A 20,506-nucleotide genomic window follows, 5' to 3' on the forward strand; every position below is an offset into this window, starting at 1 on the left:
GTGTGTTTTGGGTCATTATCCTGTTGCAAGATCCATGACCTGCATCTGAGACCAAGCTTTCTGACACTGGGCAGCACATTTCTCTCTAGAATCTCTTGTTAGTCTTGAGATTTCATTGTACCCTGCACAGATTCTAGACACCTGTGCCAGATACAGCAAAGCAGCCCCAGAACATAACAGAGCCTCCTCCATGTTTCACAGTAGGGACAGTGTTCTTTTCTTATATGAGATGATCTTATAACTTTTACCTTTAACATGTTTGTCTATAATTTTCTCTCTAATCTCCTGAGACAACTCTTTTCTTCGCTTCCTCTGGTCCATGTTGAGTGCGATACACACTATGTCACCACACAGCACAGTGAGGATCTGTAGCCCTATATACCGGCCACTCACTGACTCCAGGATTGTAGACCCCTGTGATGATGAGTTAGTGGACACACCGCGATCTAACATGTCCCTTTTGTCTCATTATTCACAGGGGTGCCATAATTTCTGTCCAGGTTGATTTCATGAGTTTTTTTTTTTTCAATTCTGTGGAAGCGTGGCTGAAGAGCAATGTCTGACTTCCATTTGTTCATTTTCATAGATCTTTTATTTATTATTACTTTTGTCAGATTCAAGTTATTTCTGTGACCATTGTGGGTCTTTCTGTCATTAAACGAGGGGCACCAACAATTTTGACCACGTGTGTAGACAGCCAGCCAATCACAGCCTGGGAATCTAAGTAATAGTGTTCATGTCACCCAATCAGAGAAGAAGGAGGGACCAGATCCTTGCGAGTGAGTGGAGGAGACTAATCAGGGTCATTCTCGCTCTGGTGATTTAGGGCACAATGAGAATGTCGGGATCATCATGACATGAAGGCCTAAAGCTGAAGATCCTGAAGAAGCCCCTGTATGATATCGTACTTACATCACAGCGTCATACGGCAGGCGATCCACGACCTCCGGAAGTCCCTCCATCCAGAAGGTGGAGAGGTGCACAGCTGCATCTATGTGGCCTCGGAGAGCTGAGCGCAGGTAGTAAAAGTACGCTGCAGACTGAGCAGAGTGTGACCATCAGTAACCGCGAGAGGAGACCCAGACACAACCATGCAAACACGAGTCTACAGGAGGCCGATGAACCCACGTACCACCCGGGGTCACAAACATAAAATGCCAGATTATGTCTAGTGGGACCCCCGACTTATCAGTCTAATGTCACATGTCGAGTTTAGGAATTCTGCAAAGTCTTTTCTTCCCTTTTCGTGTACCTATTTTAAGGTAATTAACTCTTGATGTACATATCCATCATGGAGCATGTGGGGGCGTATGGGTGGTCCCCGGAGCTGTGATCAAAGCCTCATATACACCACAAAACTGTATTAATAAAAATTCAACGCTCCATCTTCAGGCTGTGATTACAAATTAATGAAAAACTTATAACTACTGGAAAAAGCAAGAAAAAAAAAAATAAAAAATCGATCTGCCACGAAGGGGTTACATTTATTTCATCTTTTCACATCCAGAGCTGTATTCAAAATTCTGCTTGCTGCTTTAGGACTGAGCAGAGGTTTGGCTCCACCCCCATGTCAGTCATGTGACCCGTCATGTATAACCATCATGTCAGCTCCCACGTAGCAACAGGAAATCACGATTTTGCACTGAACCGTAGACTTGGAGAAGAGACTACAATGTATCCGAAAATCAAAGAAAACCGGGAAACTTATCGAAAGTGGAGATTCAGCCTTAAGAAATATGGGGCATTAGGTTCTCACCCTGGGATGCCTGCAGCCCAGGGGTTAATGCCATGTCTCATGGTGGCACTCACCCTGTCCTTATGCTCTGCAAGACTACAAGATTTAGGACCATTGAGTACTACCATAAATATCTAGTGGAATGGTCTTTGACAAAACAAAAAAAGAGGGACGGCACTACCTTCCACTTGGAGACCTTCAGCCTCTGTGCACATCAAGTGCTTTCATACAGAAAAGCAGTCCAAATTCCACCATAAGCTACCGGGTGCTCCTCCAGAAATCACATGAAAATCAGTGCATTGCATAAGAAAGGAAGGAGGGCACTCACCGATCTGAAGCTTGACTTTACTTTATTAAATGTTCATTAAAACATCATGGCCGGGAGAGTAAACAAGGAGCTCATGTGAGCAGTGTGAAGACGACGGCCGTTTCGCGCTCTCACTGCGCTTCCACGGGTCTGTATGTGGAAGGATGCCGGGAAGGAAGATCATATGCTCCGGCCACGGCATACTCCTCCCATTCCCGGTTCCTCCCACCTGGCCATGAGATACAAATCATAGATCTTATACTTTAAATATTTGTGCTGGTTATATTATTTGAAATATAAGATCTATGGGTGCTTTACACAGTTTTAATCATGTTTTAATGTTTTGTTGTGATTTGTATCTCATGGCCAGGTGGGAGGAACCGGGAATGGGAGGAGTATGCCGTGGCCGGAGCATATGATCTTCCCTCCCAGCGTCCTTCCACATACAGACCCGTGGAAGCGCAGTGAGAGCGCAAAACGGCCATCGTCTTCACACTGCTCACAGGAGCTCCTTGTTTACTCTCCTGGCCATGATGTTTTAATGAACATTTAATAAAGTAAAGTCAAGCTTCAGATCTGTGAGTGCCCTCCTTCCTTTCTTATGCAATGCACTAATCTAGTGGAATGGTGCTCAGTGCCAGGCGGCTACTGCACAAGCTGATACAATATTATCATGCTATAAAGGAGTGCAAATCTAATTCTGCCGTTATGTGCCTCAGCCCTCTGGAGAGATGATGGACGTGTTATAGACATCTGGGTCTAATAGGAGGGAAATCATAACTCACGTGGTTCTGAGGTTTCCCAGGAATCAGGCCATAATAGTTCAAAATTCCCAGGTTGAATGGAGCCTCGGGATTTCCAAGTTTATCGGCTCGCTGCCAGAACTCCACGGCTTTTTCGTAATCCTTCTCAAACTGTTCGTAATACCAGCCGAGACTGTTTAGCGCAGGAACAAAGTCCTGCCAAGAAGAGAAGTCATGGAAATGTCCACCTGAACTTTCACACAAATATCAGACCAAGATTTACTAACTGAAACGATGCTTTATGCTCATCACAAAATCTGCCACAAAGTGAAACGACAGTGTGGAAGGATCGTCCGCAGCGGTAAAAGGCCACATATACAGTGGGTCAACTGGATTAATAAATCCTAGCCATATTGAGAGTTAGAAATAACAGGAGACTGACTGGCACATCCAAGCTAGTGTGAATAGGTGCATACCAGGAGCAGCTACCCCCATATAAAATATCCAAAAACCTTGACGTTGGTTGCTGGGCAGGCATGAATTGGCCAAATCATGTGCAATGCGTCTCATTTCTTCCTAGTATTCAGAAGCAGTATTCCTATTCATATTTCATATATTTCCCATTGACATGCTTTAGTACGACAGAGTGCCACTTTTTTTTATATATTGAGAGTTAGGGCCAAGGGTTGATAAAGTAAATGACCAGATGCAGAAAAAGAGCAGCTCACCATCTAGCAGTGTGCACATAGTGAGACATACGACAAGACTAAACTACGTTTTGCTGAAAGCTTCTTCACTGGCTCTAATACAAATGTATCACTGAAGTTGTGATGATAATGCCAAAAATGCCATATTATATTGTGAGTTTAGAAGAACATGGCTTTCTACACACACACAATGCAGATGCGACCCTCCTTCCCTCCCCTGCATTCCTCCACCCAAAGGCAAAGCCTAGAGCAGCAACACTGGGTAACTTGAAACTAGCGTGTGAGCAGGGTGTGGCTTTAGTGCATATCATTATCCAGCCCTTTAGTGATGTCACAAGCTCAGAAGTATAAGTTAGTATTGCAGCGCCCCAGGGTCCTGGTCGTTGCAGTAATATCATTTTCCTCTAGGGGGGAGTGATGTTATGTTTGGAGGCAAAGAAGGACAGCTGAATCCAGGTTTCACAAACATGCAACATATTTCATACTCCAGTCCACCAGGGGGAGCTATGCTCCTATTTATTAGGGCACTCTTCACACTTAGGTAAAACTGGTGGCCTGGGGAAGAAGTTAGGCAGTTGCTGGCTGAGCTTTGCTCAGGTAGTTGGTCCCTGTCGGGTGGGAGCCTGTGAGAGGCCTAGACAGAAGGACACGGAGCTGTGCCTGCTGTTGTGAACTCCGTTCTCGAACTCCCTCCGGTGGTCAGGAATGGTACTTCTGTGAGTTCTGTCCGTGGACTCCCTCTGGTGGCTGAAAGTGGAGCTGCTGGTCTGGAAGTGGCTTCCTCAGCTGCATCGTTTAGGACTGGGCTGGTTCCTCTATTTAACTCCGCTCAGATCATTACTTGATGCCGGCTGTCAATGTATCAGTACTGGTTCAGATCTCTCTTGGATCCTTCTGATGTCCTGTTTACTTCAACAGAAGCTAAGTCCCTGTTAAGCTCATTTGTTGTTCATTTGTGTACTGAATATATTCCTTAGTACCTGTTTATTTTCTGTCCAGCGGGTAATCATGATTTTGTTTTGCTAGCTGGAAGCTATGGGTGGCAGAGGGGCGCCACCGCACCGTGAGTCGGTGCGGGGGTCTTTTTGCACTCTCTGTGTGGCTTTTGTAGATTTTTGTGATGACCGCAAAGATCCCTTTATCTATACTCTGTCTATTTAGTAAGACTGGCCTCCTTTGCTAAAAAACCTGTTTTCATCTCTGTGTTTGTACCTTCCTCTTAACTCACAGTTAATATATGTGGGGGCTGCCTTTTCCTTTGGGAAATTTCTCTGAGGCAAGTGAGGCTTTGTTTCTCTTTAGGGGTAGTTACCTCTCAGGCTGTGAAGAGTCGTCTAGGCAGAGTCAGGCACGATCCACGGCTAATTCTAGTGTGTGTGATAATAGGATTAGGGTTGCGGTCAGCAGAGCTCCCACTTCCCAGAGCTCGTCCTATTTTGCAGTTTGACTATCAGGTCAGTCCAGGTTCTCCTAACCACCAGGTCCATAACAGTACAGCCGGCCAAAAGTGTTAGAACTTCTCTTATCCCTCTATTGAGATGCATTGAGACCATTTTTTTTCTCTGTAGTGTGCTCTGCCTTTCTTTTCCCCTTAACCCTTGGGTGGTTCAGGAATCAGGTGTAGATATGGACATTCAAGGTCTGTCCTCTTGTGTGGATCATCTCACTGCACGGGTACAAAGCATTCAGGATTATGTAGTTCAGAATCCTATGTTAGAGCCTAGAATACCAATTCCTGATTTGTTTTCTGGGGATAGATCTAAGTTTCTGAATTTCAAGAATAATTGTAAACTGTTTCTTGCTCTGAAACCTCGCTCCTCTGGTGACCCTAGTCAGCAAGTAAAGATTATTATTTCTTTGTTGCGTGGCGACCCTCAAGACTGGGCATTCTCCCTTGCGCCAGGAGATCCTGCATTGCTTAATGTAGATGCGTTTTTTCTGGCGCTTGGATTGCTCTATGACGAACCAAATTCTGTGGATCAGGCAGAGAAAATCTTGCTGGCTCTATGTCAGGGTCAGGATGATGCTGAAATGTATTGTCAGAAGTTTAGAAAGTGGTCTGTGCTTACTCAGTGGAATGAGTGTGCCCTGGCAGCGATTTTCAGAAAGGGTCTTTCTGAAGCCCTTAAGGATGTTATGGTGGGGTTCCCCACGCCTGCTGGTCTGAATGAATCAATGTCCTTGGCCATACAGATCGATCGGCGCTTACGTGAGCGCAAAACTGTGCACCATTTGGCGGTATCCTCTGAGCAGAGGCCTGAGCCTATGCAATGTGATAGGACTTTGACCAGAGCTGAACGGCAGGAACATAGACGTCAGAATGGGCTGTGTTTTTACTGTGGTGACTCTACTCATACTATCTCAGATTGTCCTAACTAAGCGCACTAAGCGGTCCGCTAAGTCTGTCACCATTGGTACTATACAGCCTAAATTTCTCTTATCCGTTACTCTGATTTGCTCTTTGTCATCCTATTCTGTTATGGCGTTTGTGGATTCAGGCGCAGCCCTGAATTTGATGGACTTGGAGTATGCCAGGCGCTGTGGTTTTTTCTTGGAGCCCTTGCAGCATCCTATTCCATTAAGGGGAATCGATGCCACGCCTTTGGCCAAGAATAAGCCTCAGTATTGGACCCAGTTGACCATGTGCATGGCTCCTGCACATCGGGAAGATATTCGCTTTTTGGTGTTGCATAATTTGCATGATGTGGTTGTGTTGGGTTTGCCATGGCTACAGGTCCATAATCCAGTATTGGACTGGAAATCAATGTCTGTGTCCAGTTGGGGTTGTCAAGGGGTCCATGGTGATGTTCCAGTGTTATCTATTTCTTCTTCCACTCCTTCTGAAGTACCTGAGTTTTTGTCGGATTACCAGGATGTATTTGATGAGTCCAAGTCCAGTGCCCTGCCTCCTCATAGGGATTGTGATCGTGCTATTAATTTGATTCCTGGTAGTAAGTTTCCTAAGGGCCGACTTTTCAATTTATCTGTGCCAGAACACGCCGCTATGCGTAGTTATATAAAGGAGTCCTTGGAGAAAGGGCATATACGCCCGTCGTCATCACCGTTAGGAGCAGGGTTCTTTTTTGTGGCCAAGAAGGATGGTCCTCTGAGACCTTGTATAGATTACCGCCTTCTTAATAAAATCACGGTCAAATTTCAGTACCCTTTGCCTCTATTGTCTGATTTGTTTGCTCAGATTAAGGGGGCTAGTTGGTTTACCAAGATAGATCTTCGAGGGGCGTATAATCTTGTGCGTATTAAGCGGGGCGATGAATGGAAAACCGCGTTTAATACGCCCGAGGGCCATTTTGAGTATCTGGTGATGCCATTCGGGCTTTCTAATGCGCCATCTGTGTTCCAGTCCTTTATGCATGACATCTTCCGAAAGTATCTGGATAGATTCATGATAGTATATTTGGATGATATTTTGGTCTTTTCGGATGATTGGGAGTCTCATGTGAGGCAGGTCAGAATGGTGTTTCAAGTCCTTCATGCTAATTCCTTGTTTGTAAAGGGGTCTAAATGTCTCTTCGGAGTTCAGAAGGTTTCCTTTTTGGGCTTCATTTTTTCCCCTTCTACTATCGAGATGGATCCAGTTAAAGTCCAAGCTATTTATGATTGGACTCGGCCTACATCTGTGAAGAGCCTTCAGAAATTCCTGGGCTTTGCGAATTTCTACCGTCGCTTTATCGCTAATTTTTCTAGTGTTGTTAAACCACTAACTGATTTGACCAAGAAAGGAGCGGATGTGGTGAACTGGTCCTCTGCGGCCGTTGAGGCGTTTCAGGAACTGAAACGTCGTTTTTCTTCGGCCCCTGTGTTGTGTCAGCTAGATGTTTCGCTCCCTTTTCAGGTTGAGGTTGATGCTTCTGAGATTGGAGCAGGGGCTGTTTTGTCTCAGAGAAGTTCGGATGGCTCTGTGATGAAGCCATGTGCTTTCTTTTCTAGAAAGTTTTCGCCTGCTGAGCGTAATTATGATGTTGGCAATCGGGAGTTGTTGGCTATGAAGTGGGCATTCGAGGAGTGGCGACATTGGCTGGAAGGAGCCAAGCATCGCGTGGTGGTCTTGACGGATCACAAGAATCTGACTTATCTCGAGTCTGCCAAGCGGTTGAATCCTAGACAGGCTCGATGGTCACTGTTTTTCTCCCGTTTCGATTTCGTGGTTTCATACCTTCCGGGTTCTAAGAATGTGAAGGCTGATGCCCTTTCAAGGAGTTTTGTGCCTTATTCTCCGGGAGTTTCTGAGCCGGCTGGTATTCTCAAAGAGGGGGTGATTTTGTCTGCTATCTCCCCTGATTTGCGGCGGGTTCTACAGGAATTTCAGGCGGATAGACCTGACCGCTGTCCAGCAGAGAGACTGTTTGTCCCAGATAGATGGACTAGTAGGGTTATCTCGGAGGTTCATTGTTCGGTGTTGGCTGGTCATCCTGGAATTTTTGGTACCAGAGATTTGGTGGCTAGGTCCTTTTGGTGGCCTTCCTTGTCGCGGGATGTGCGTTCTTTTGTGCAGTCCTGTGGGACTTGTGCTCGGGCGAAGCCCTGCTGTTCTCGTGCCAGTGGGTTACTTTTGCCCTTGCCGGTCCCGAAGAGGCCCTGGACGCATGTTTCCATGGATTTTATTTCACATCTCCCTGTCTCTCAAAGGATGTCGGTCATCTGGGTGGTTTGTGATCGCTTCTCTAAAATGGTCCATTTGGTGCCCTTGCCTAAATTGACTTCATCCTCTGATTTGGTTCCGTTGTTTTTCCAGCATGTGGTTCGTTTGCATGGCATTCCGGAGAACATTGTGTCGGACAGAGGTTCCCAGTTTGTTTCGAGGTTTTGGCGGTCCTTTTGTGCTAAGATGGGCATTGATTTGTCTTTTTCTTCGGCTTTCCATCCTCAGACAAATGGGCAAACTGAACGAACCAATCAGACTTTGGAGACCTATCTGAGATGCTTTGTTTCTGCTGATCAGGATGATTGGGTGGTATTCTTGCCATTGGCTGAGTTCGCCCTTAATAATCGGGCCAGTTTGGCTACTTTGGTTTCGCCTTTTTATTGTAATTCCGGTTTCCATCCTCATTTTTCTTCAGGGCAGGTTGAGCCTTCGGACTGTCCTGGTGTGGATTCTGTGGTGGACAGGTTGCAGCAAATTTGGACTCATGTAGTGGACAATTTGACATTATCACAGGAGAAGGCTCAACGTTTCGCTAACCGCCGTCGCCATGTTGGTCCCCGACTTCGTGTTGGGGATCTGGTTTGGTTGTCATCTCGTTATGTTCCTATGAAGGTTTCTACCCCTAAGTTTAAGCCTCGTTTTATTGGGCCTTATAAGATTTCTGAAATCCTCAATCCTGTGTCATTTCGTTTGGACCTTCCAGCTTCTTTTGCCATCCATAATGTGTTCCATAGGTCGTTGTTGCGGAGATATGTGGCGCCTATGGTTCCTTCCGTTGACCCTCCTGCTCCGATGTTGGTCGAAGGAGAATTGGAGTATGTGGTGGAGAAGATTTTAGATTCTCGTATCTCGAGAGGCAAACTTCAGTATCTGGTCAAGAGGAAGGGCTATGGCCAGGAGGATAATTCCTGGGTTCTTGCCTCCGATGTCCATGCTGCCGATTTAGTTCGTGCCTTTCGTTTGGCTCATCCTGATCGGCCTGGGGGTTCTGGTGAGGGTTCGGTGACCCCTCCTCAAGGGGGAGGTACTGTTGTGAACTCCGTTCTCGAACTCCCTCCGGTGGTCAGGAATGGTACTTCTGTGAGTTCTGTCCGTGGACTCCCTCTGGTGGCTGAAAGTGGAGCTGCTGGTCTGGAAGTGGCTTCCTCAGCTGCATCGTTTAGGACTGGGCTGGTTCCTCTATTTAACTCCGCTCAGATCATTACTTGATGCCGGCTGTCAATGTATCAGTACTGGTTCAGATCTCTCTTGGATCCTTCTGATGTCCTGTTTACTTCAACAGAAGCTAAGTCCCTGTTAAGCTCATTTGTTGTTCATTTGTGTACTGAATATATTCCTTAGTACCTGTTTATTTTCTGTCCAGCGGGTAATTATGATTTTGTTTTGCTAGCTGGAAGCTCTGGGTGGCAGAGGGGCGCCACCGCACCGTGAGTCAGTGCGGGGGTCTTTTTGCTCTCTCTGTGTGGCTTTTGTAGATTTTTGTGCTGACCGCAAAGATCCCTTTATCTATACTCTGTCTATTTAGTAAGACTGGCCTCCTTTGCTAAAAAACCTGTTTTCATCTCTGTGTTTGTACCTTCCTCTTAACTCACAGTTAATATATGTGGGGGCTGCCTTTTCCTTTGGGAAATTTTCTCTGAGGCAAGTGAGGCTTTGTTTCTCTTTAGGGGTAGTTACCTCTCAGGCTGTGAAGAGTCGTCTAGGCAGAGTCAGGCACGATCCACGGCTAATTCTAGTGTGTGTGATAATAGGATTAGGGTTGCGGTCAGCAGAGCTCCCACTTCCCAGAGCTCGTCCTATTTTGCAGTTTGACTATCAGGTCAGTCCAGGTTCTCCTAACCACCAGGTCCATAACAGCCTGCCCTAAGTGCGGCAGTTCCTAAGAACGGACACTAAAGCAAACTGTATTGTAGAGAGGGTGAAGAAGTCATAGCAAAGGAGTGGATACCAGAAAGAGTTCTGCCCTGTAAAGGCTGCCTCCTTCTGAGGCGCAGGATCCCGGTAGCCGGAACACCGAGGGAGCAACAGTCCTTTATGCCTTGCTCCAGAGACCGGCAGGACAGCTAATTTCACGTTACCTGCCCGCCCCATACCCAGGAGGCAAGGTGGCACCCACTAGAGGCTGGGGCATGATATAGTCCCTGTAAAACGCTTCAAGCCACCGGTCATACGGGTTTGTCCTATCCACCTGGGGGACAGAGAGAGACATAACATCTACAACATCTGTGAGGACCTTATAAGATGCTTAGCAGTAAGGTACTACAACACCACGGCGCTAGAGGAAGGCTACTGATTTCCACCTGGATAAGGGGACTCTGGACTTGCCTCCAAACCGGCCGGACTCTGCCTACCCTGTGGTCTGTACCCTGGACTGTGGATGCTGAAGTCTTCAGTAAAAGGTAAAGAGACTGCAACCTTGTGTCCTCGGTCTTCACTGCGCCTCTCACCATCACTTAGAATACTGTGTACAGTTTTGGTCTCCGGTGTATAAGAAAGACATAGCTGAACTAGAGCGAGTGCAGAGAAGAGCGACCAAGGTTATTAGAGGACTGGGGGGTCTGCAATATCAAGACGGGTTATTACACTTGGGGCTATTTAGTTTGGAAAAACGAAGGCTAAGGGGTGATCATATGTTAATGTATAAATATATGAGGGGACAGTACAAAGACCTTTCTGATGATCTTTTTAATCATAGACCTGAGACAGGGACAAGGGGGCATCCTCTACGTCTGGAGGAAAGAAGGTTTAAGCATAATAACAGACGCAGATTCTTTACTGTAAGAGCAGTGAGACTATGGAACTCTCTGCCGTATGATGTTGTAATGAGGGATTCATTACTTAAATTTAAGAGGGGACTGGATACCTTTCTGGAAAAGTATAATGTTACAGGGTATATACACTAGATTCCTTGATAGGGCGTTGATCCAGGGAACTAGTCTGATTGCCGTATGTGAAGTCGGGAAGGAATTTTTTTCCCCAATGCGGAGCTTACTCTTTGCCACATGGCTTTTTTTTGCCTTCCTCTGGATCAACATGTTAGGGCATGTTAGGTTAGGCTATGGGTTGAACTAGATGGACAAAGTCTTCCTTCAACCTTAATAACTATGTTACTATCCACCATCTGCACACTGGGAGGCCCTGGGGATACACTTCACCTGTGGGAAGGTATACCATCTAACTGCAATAGCATCACCCCAGCGGACCCCTTAAAGCAGCATCTGTCACCCTGACCGAATACCACAGGTGGCGTCAAGAACACTTCCCCTTTAAAGACCTTTCCCTTTTACACGGACGTCCCTAGGGCCACGGACCGGGTCAGCCACCGAGACATCCCCCTGAGAACCGAAGGACCCGGTACCGGGTAACCCCTTGCCCTGGGGGGCGCTCCACTATACTCTTAGCCCAGCCTTCAATCTTGGCCCGGGAAGCGATCTAACACCAGCTTGGCAAAGCTGTTCAATGCATCTGGATGTATTTATCCTCGTAAGCCACAGGCCAGCCAAGATGATACCATGACATAACCTGTAAGTTCTCTTTTCAACGTTAATCCTATTTTATTTTGTAATCTGTAATGTATATACGAATCGTCTCCTTTCTAATATCTTTTTATACTTTGTAAACACTGCCTAATTTTTGATGTAGTCAAAAATTTAATTGCTAGCTTGTCTCTTCTGCTCTATACGACTGTGCGTCCTCTGAAGTGAATTGCGCTACTGATTTGGGTTGGCTCTGTACCCGTTAATCGGAGCTGGTGGTAGCATACTTTGTCTGTGCGATTGGGAATCTTTGCAGCGACGGCAGCGTTGATAAATATTGTTCCCGCCTGTGTGGAGTAGTTATATTGCCCTTGCTGCAGTGAGCTCAATAGCAGTACACAGCAGGCAGCCTTTCTGGTGACTAATTACCCTAAGTGCAGTACCTAGTCTGACCTGAGGGTAAGGGGGGCGCCAGAGAGCTGCAAGTTCCAAACCGGAACTGGGAAGAGGGATATAGATAAATTCCCTTCAGAAGGAACCAGGGGCAGCCAAACAACCCCAGTTCCTGAAAAATTGGTGTGAGTAGTGGGGACGAAAAAGATATCCTCCCCGGGATCCCTGACATTCTGCTGGGATCCGTGACATAGTGTGGGCAGCACGGTGTGAACCATGACATATTGGTGGCAGCGGTGGGATAATAGAGCATTAGTGATCTGATTTGAGCAATCATTCCTCTCACTAAAAACTTGCACAGTACTTGTGAGGACTCTGCGCAAAAAAGTTTGGAGAACGAACTCAGTGTTTATTAGTCCTGAGACAATTGTGTGTACTTGCGATTACCCCCTCCCTTTCTCTTCATTTTTCTATCCTATCTTTTATTTGGCAATGATGGCCGCAAAAGGAAAAGCCTGGCACACCCAGCAGAAGAAGGACACTCTTGTTGTAGTATGCATGTACCATGGCCTGGACTCCCAGGGCAAATCCAAGGCTCAAATGGTCACTGAACTGGTGCAATTTGAAGCAGACCAAGCCTGGCCTCAGAGCCCTGCAGACGCAGAAGCTAGCACCAGCGCAGGTGGTGCTGCCGCAGAGGTTCAACTGCTGAAAGCCGGCCCTATTTGCAACCAGGGGAGCGCGGACCTCCGCCTGCAGCTGGCTCTGCAACAATGCTCCGCAGAAGACACAGAGATGTCTGCAGCTGGTCCTGCAATTTGAAGAGGCCCAGCGGGAGGCGAAGAGAGCAATGCGGGAGGCTGAGAGAGCCGAGCGGCAAGAGGAGAGGGAGTACCAGCTGGAGTTAGCCCGACTCCAAATGCAGGGGTCGTCCCAGTCCAGCCGTGAGCCCAGCGGCGCTCAGATTCCAAAACCCCGGCCAGAGCACTTTCCTGTGATGGAAAAGGACGGGGACTTGGACACTTTTCTGTGGACCTTTGAGAAAGCCTGCAGACAGTACTGGCTGCCTGGGGCCCGATACCTGACCCCAGGGCTAAAAGGCAAAGCTCTGGAGGCGTTTGCTGCTCTCCTTCAAGAGCAAGATGGCGACTATGAGGCCATCAAGCAGGCCCTGATAACCAAGTACCAGCTTACACCTGAGGTTTACCATAGAAAGTTCCGGAACCTCCAACATGGCCCACACGACAGTTACAGCGATATGGCGCATAGACTCGGGACCCACTTTGACCAGTGGGCCCAAGGACTGTCAGTGACCACCTTTGCACAGCTGTGAGACCTGATGATCAAAGACCAGTTCTTACATCTTTGCCCAGCTGAGGTGCGACAGTTCTTAATGGACAGAGGACCCAAAGACATGACGAAAGCAGCGCAGATTGCCGATGCCTATGAGGCCAACTGTAAATCGGAAATGTGGAAGCCAGTCACCCCCAGCTGGAGAGGGAGTAAGCCTGCAATCAATGCCAGTGCCCCAGCCAGCCAACTCACCAAAGGCCCTGTCCTCGCTGCCAACAGCACCAGACCTACCATCGACCTTCGCCATTGTTTTTCCTGCAAATGGACTGATCATATCAGCGCCAACTGTCCGAAGAAGCAGAAGAACCCCCCCAGCCAAGGCCCCAAGGCCTAATGCAGAAGTTATTTTGGTGGGAGGGGCGGTTGGGAGGGTGTGTGACAACGTGCAGTATGACACCGTGGGGGCCATGTCGCTACAGGCCTAAAGGACACCGGGGCTGAACGGACCCTCATCCAACCCAAACTGGTGGCCCCTGAAGAGATCATTCCGGGGAAAACCCTGACTGTGACCGGGATTGGGGGCATCAGCTGTCCCTTGCCAATGGCCTAGGTTTATATAGACTGGGGTGCTGGGAGCGGGGTGAAGGAAGTGGGGCTGTCCGATAACTTGCCCACTGATGTTTTATTGGGGACTGATTTGGGGAGGATGGTTTCATACTATTTCCCTGACTCTCCTCTTCGATCAAATGCTGATGATAGCAATGGGAAAGTAATGATGCATCTGATAACCATTTTTTCCCTAGGAATGATGCTGAAAATGATGTTAATGTGCCAACTGAACCTGATAACCATTTTTTATGCAAAGGTTGATGTGTTCACATGTGCAGGAGTGCTCAGCCACGTCACTCCGTGGGGTGGGATGGCTGAGGAACCCCTAACAGGAGCAAGTGTCGGTGCTCAAGAAAATGGGGAGGTGCATGGCAACCGTGAGGAAGGTGATGCCATGCAATTGACCATTGCCACCAAGGAAGGTAACTGGCCCATAAGTGGCACTGCTCCTGGAATGTTGGGGGTGGATGGGGAGGTAGTACCCATAGCACCGTCGGCTGATGGGTCTGTAGAAATCCCCGGGGAGACAGCCTACGTAGCTGCTGTCACCCGCAGTCAGAGTGCCCAGAACGCAGATAACATTCTGCCTTCTGGACCTTCCTCAGTCATCATTATGACTGAACCAGAGATGGACCCAGAGCAGGTCCCAGAGGGCTCCCGGGGGGAAGGGACCCTGACGTCACTTCTGGCTTCACCTAGCCAGGAGTTCCAGACGGCTCTGCGCTCAGATGCGAGCCTAGAGAATTTGAGACAACTTGCCGAGACGCCCACCTCCGTGACTGATAAGGAGAGGGTGTTCTGGGAACGAGGGAGGTTGTACCAGGAGACAGTACCCGGAAAATCGCAAAAGGAGTGGTTGAGGGAAAGACAGCTGGTCGTACCGCAGCAATTCTGGGGTGAGTTGTTAGGGATTGCCCATGAGAAACCGCTCGCTGGACACTTGGGGATTAGCAAAACTAAGGCCCGGCTGTCTCAACACGTCTATTGGCCCACGATGGGTACAGATGTGTCAAACTACTGCCGCTCCTGTGTCACCTGTCAAAGAGTGGGGAGGGTGGGGCCTGCTCATAAGGCTCCCCTGATCCCTTTGCCAGTGATAGAGGAGCCTTTCCAGAGGATCGCGGTGGACATTGTGGGCCGCTTGCCGTCCACAGCAACTCTGGAAAGCAATACGTCCTTACTGTGGTAGACTACGTTACCCGGTACCCAGAGGCAGTAGCTCTGTCCTCAACTAGGGCAGATAAAGTGGTGGATGCACTGTTGGCTATCTTTTCACGGGTAGGATTTCCCAGGGAGATGCTTACCGATCAAGGGACCCAATTCAATTCATGTCTTGCCTAATGGAGGCTCTCTGTAAGATAATGCAGGTGAAGCACCTGGTATCGAGTGTGTATCACCCACAGACCAATGGCTTTTGTGAGTGCTTCAACAGTACCCTCAAACAGATGCTACGCATGCTGGCTGAGACCCAAGGACACGACTTGGGAGCGGTACCTCCCACACCTACTGTTCGCTTACCTAGAGGTTCCGCATGCCTCAATGGGGTTCTCCCCCTTTGAGCTCCTGTATGGCAGGCGAGTCCGGGAACCTCTTGGGTTGGTAAGGGAATCCTGGGAAGAGGAGCCGAACCCTTCTGAAGTGTCCATAGTGGAGTATGTCATGCGCTTCCGTGACAAGATGCAGACCTTGACACAGTTGGTGCCTGACAACATGAAGCAGGCTCAGGCTGATCAGAAGCACTGGTACGACCAGAACGCCCGGGAGCGAACCTACCACGTGGGTCAAAAGGTGTGGGTGCTGGTCGCCGTACCAAAGAATAAGCTTCAGGCAGCCTGGGAAGGCCCGTACGTCGTCCACCAACAGCTCAACCCTGTCACCTTCGTGGTCACGCTTGACCACACTCGGGGTTGGCGAAAGGCCTTTCATGTCAACATAATGAAGGCTCATCACGAACGTGAACCTTTTGTCCTACCGGTCTGCAGCCTGCCCGAAGACGGGGAGGAAGACCCCCTCCTGGAAATGCTGGCCCAAACAAAGGCCGGTGGGTCCATTAAGGACATGGAGGTAAGCGCCTCGCTATCCGAACACCAGTGGTTGCAGTTGCGGACCAAGCTGGAACCCTTCCGGGCCGTGTTCTCCAACCAACCTGGAAAGACTGAGTTGGCGGTCCACGAGGTGGACACCGGGAATCATGCCCCAGTACGGCGAACACCCTATCGGATCTCCGACGAGGTGCAGCAGGTTATGCGCCAGGAGATCGATGAAATGTTACAGCTGGGGGTCATTCAACGGTCAAAGAGCGCGTGGGCCTCACCTGTAGTTCTCGTGCCCAAGAAGGATCGGACCACCCGGTTCTGCGTGGTGCTCAACGTCATCACAGCCTCTGACGAGCACCCAATGCTGCGCATCCAAGAGCTGCATGAGAAGTTAGCTGGCGCAAAATACCTGACCATAGTGGATCTGAGTCAAGGATACTGGCAGATTCCCCTGAGCCCTGAGGTGCAGGAGAAGTCCGCTTTTATCACACCCTTCAGACTGTACGAGTCCACGGTTATGTCCTTCTGCATGAAGAATGCCCCTGCCACTTTCCAGCGGATGGTCAACCACCTGCTTCAGGGACTGGAGAAGTATGCGGTTGCACACCTGGATGACATTGCCATCTTCAGTCCCTCCTGGGACGAACACCTGCAGCATCTCAAGGAGGTGCTCAGGCGACTACACCGAGTCGGTCTGACCATCAAGCCGGGAAAGTGCCAGATGGGCATAAGAGAGGTCCTGTAATAATTATAGGGGATAACTCAGGAGACTCTTTGCGTGGAACAAGACAACTACAGGACACAGTTTTATAAGTGGTAAAGTCTATCTTATCACACGGTGATTCAAACAGGTGAAAAGAGAAACTCAAGTCCACAACACTTGGTGCATATAATAAATGCAGCTTAGCAGTCTATAGAAAACTTCAGAGGAATCAAGCAGAAAGTCTATGAAGCACAGTAATTCTTGAGGATACTTGACACGAATAAATCCTTGTCTTAGTCCAGACACAGATAGATATGCTTATTAGGCAGTTCAAATCATATCTTAGCTCAACCAGAGAGGCCTGATTAATAGTCTCAGGTTATTGCAAAGCAGCAACAGCTTACATGTCCAGCAAGTGCAGATGGAAGTAAACACGAGCAGCAGATGAAGGAGGATTACTGGAAACTTGTGTATGCAGCAGGAACTCAGAGCAGAGTAGCAGGATCACCACACAGGTAAACTGGAGCAGGTATATAGCCAGGGAGTAATCAGAGGTCAGGAGCTGGATGCAAGGCAGAATACTCTAGCACAGACTGAAGGCTGGGGTGGAGTTTTATAGCAGGAAGACACAGTGCACATGAGACCAAAGACGCCATCTTGTAAAAGGGCAGTAATGCACAAAAGGTAAAAAATGTTCTGACAGGTCCACTACCTGGGGCACCGGGTAGGTGGGAAGACCATAAAGCCAGAGCTGGGGAAATGGGACGCGATCGTGTCCTGGCCAACCCCCAGGAACAAGCAGGTGATGTCCTTTCTGGGCACTGCCGGGTACTATAGGCGCTTCGTACAGAACTATAATAGCCTGGCAAAACCCTTGAATGACCTCACCAGGAAGAAGCTACCCTACATCTTCAACTGGACCGATGGCTGTGAGGGGGCCTTCCAGGCGTTGAAAACAGCACTGTGCAACACCCCTGTGTTGAAAGCAGTAGACAGCAGTCGACCGTTCTTGGTGCAGACCAACGCCAGCGAGTTTGGCCTCGGTGCTGTGCTCAGCCAGGTTGACTCGGAGGACCAAGAGCACCCCGTGTTGTACCTGAGCCAGAAACTTCTGACGAGTGAAGTGGCTTACTCCACTGTCGAGTAGGAGTGCTTGGCCATAGTCTGGGCCCTGCAACGCCTGCAGTCCTACTTGTATGGTCGCACCTTCACTGTGTTGACCAACCACAACCCTCTGCGCTGGCTACACGCCATGTGTGGACAAAACGGAAGGTTGCTAAGCTGGAGCCTTGCCCTCCAGCAGCACGATTTTACCATTGAGCACAAACGGGCAGGGAACATGGCAATGCAGATGGGTTGTCCCACCAGGGTGAAGCTGCTGAGGTGCCCATGGAGGAGTACCGAGAGGTTCTGCCTTCGTATGCAGTCCAAAAGGGGGAGGTGTCACGATAATGCCAAAAATGCCATGTTATATTGCGAGTTTAGTTTCAGAAGGACATGGCTTTCTACACACACACAATGCAGCTGTGACCCTCCTTTCTCCCCCTCTGCATTCCGCCACCCAAAGGCAAAGCCTAGAGCAGCGACACTGGGTAACTTGAAACTAGCGTGTGAGCAGGGTGTACTTCAGTCTTGGCCCGGGAAGCAATCTAACACCAGCTTGGCAAAGCTGTTCAATGCATCTGGATGTATTTATCCTCATAAGCCACAGGCCAGCCAAGATGATACCATGACATAACCTGTAAGTTCTCTTTTCAACGTTAATCCTATTTTATTTTGTAATCTGTAATGTATATACGAATTGTCTCCTTTCTAACATCTTTTTATCTCTTGTAAACACTGCCTAATTTTTCATGGAGTAAAATATTTAATTGTTAGCTTGTCTCTTCTGCTCTATACAACTGTGCATCCTCTGAAGTGAATTGCGCTACTGATTTGGGTTGGCTTCGGACCCATTAATCGGAGCTGGTGGAAGCATACTTTGTCTGTGCGATTGGGAATCTTTGCTGCGATGGCGGCGCTGATAATTATTGTTCCCGCCTGTGTGGAGTAGTTATATTGCCCTCGCTGCAGTGTGCCCAATAGCCAGTACACAGCAGGCAGCCTTTCCGGCGACTAATTATCCTAGGTGCAGTACCCGGTCTGACCTGAGGGTAAGCGGGGCGCCAGAGAGCTGCAAGTTCCAAACCGGAACTGGGAAGTGGGATATAGATAAATCCCCTTCAGAAGGAACCAGGGGCAACCAAACAACCCAGATTCGTGACAAATTGGTGTCGAAAAAGATATCCTCTCCGGGATCCCTGACACAGTGGTGGGATGTGTGACCTATTGTTGGCAGCACGGTGCGAACCGTGACAGAAGTGCAAGGTGGGATCTGAGCTGCTCGTCTAGATACTATATGCTAAACCTTTAACACATGACCATTGATACAAACAATTAGAGATGATGGAATCCTTAATGATTGACTCCATCACACGTTGTACAATGTACCCGGAGGAGTTGTCTCACCATCTCAGCTGCCTTCCTCAGGAAGTCCAGTGCCTTAGAGATGTTCTGCTTCACTCCCTGACCCTGCAAGTAACATCCAAAAGAAATCATCAGAGAAAGAAGAAGAGAAAGATCCGCAACCAGATGGAGACAACGAACAAGGGCCAAGAACAAGAACGTCCTGGACCCGACTGTGGGCTGAGAAAATTCTGCCCCTGATCATACGGACTAGAGCTTCAAACATCCTCTCTGGCCGGTCATAGGGCCAGAACACGGGGAACTACTGCATCAACAGAGCAAGGACGGGTGCTCCACATCTTACCTCCAAAACTAGACCAGAGGAGCAATATATGGCCTCTTATTGATGGCACTGCTGTGTGTCACTAATATATGGCCTCTTATTGATGGCTCTGCTGTGTGTCACTAATATATGGCCTCTTATTGATGGCTCTGCTGTGTGTCACTAATATATGGCCTCTTATTGATGGCTCTGCTGTGTGTCACTAATATATGGCCTCTTATTGATGGCACTGCCGTGTGTCACTAATATACGGCCTCTTATTGATGGCTCTGCTGTGTGTCACTAATATATGGCCTCTTATTCATGGCTCTGCCGTGTGTCACTAATATATGGCCTCTTATTGATGGCTCTGCCGTGTGTCACTAATATATGGCCTCTTATTGATGGCACTGCAGTGTGTCATTAATATATGGCCTCTTATTGATGGCTGTGCTGTGTGTCACTAATATATGGCCTCTTATTGATGTCACTGCAGTGTGTCACTAATATATGGCCTCTTATTGATGGCTCTGCTGTGTGTCACTAATATATGGCCTCTTATTGATGGCTCTGCTGTGTGTCACTAATATATGGCCTCTTATTGATGGCTCTGCAGTGTGTCACTAATATATGGCCTCTTATTGATGGCACTGCTGTGTGTCACTAATATATGGCCTCTTATTGATGGTACTGCAGTGTGTCACTAATATATGGCCTCTTATTGATGGCACTGCAGTGTGTCACTAATATATGGCCTCTTATTGATGGCTCTGCCGTGTGTCACTAATATATGGCCTCTTATTGATGGCACTGCCGTGTGTCACTAATATATGGCCTCTTATTGATGGCACTGCAGTGTGTCACTAATATATGGCCTCTTATTGATGGCTCTGCCGTGTGTCACTAATATATGGCCTCTTATTGATGGCTCTGCTGTGTGTCACTAATATATGGCCTCTTATTGATGGTACTGCAGTGTGTCACTAATATATGGCCTCTTATTGATGGCACTGCAGTGTGTCACTAATATATGGCCTCTTATTGATGGCACTGCCGTGTGTCACTAATATATGG

The 20,506-nt window shown here is 48.3% G+C and overlaps 1 protein-coding gene across 2 annotated transcripts in view; it reads right to left on the reverse strand.

Moving 5' to 3' along the window:
- The window catches only part of LOC143817478 (protein sel-1 homolog 3-like), a 142,270-nt gene that overhangs the window by 11,209 nt on the left and 110,555 nt on the right, over nucleotides 1–20,506 (reverse strand). For both annotated transcript variants that reach the window (XM_077298918.1, XM_077298919.1), the window contains exons 14-16: nucleotides 19,174–19,236; nucleotides 2,828–3,001; nucleotides 913–1,040 (exon numbers count right to left, since the gene is read on the reverse strand). In XM_077298918.1, coding sequence (XP_077155033.1) covers nucleotides 913–1,040; nucleotides 2,828–3,001; nucleotides 19,174–19,236 — 365 coding nt within the window. The remainder of the gene's footprint in view (nucleotides 1–912; nucleotides 1,041–2,827; nucleotides 3,002–19,173; nucleotides 19,237–20,506) is intronic.

The sequence above is a fragment of the Ranitomeya variabilis genome, chromosome 3, assembly GCF_051348905.1.
Source record: "Ranitomeya variabilis isolate aRanVar5 chromosome 3, aRanVar5.hap1, whole genome shotgun sequence".
NCBI lineage: Eukaryota > Metazoa > Chordata > Amphibia > Anura > Dendrobatidae > Ranitomeya > Ranitomeya variabilis.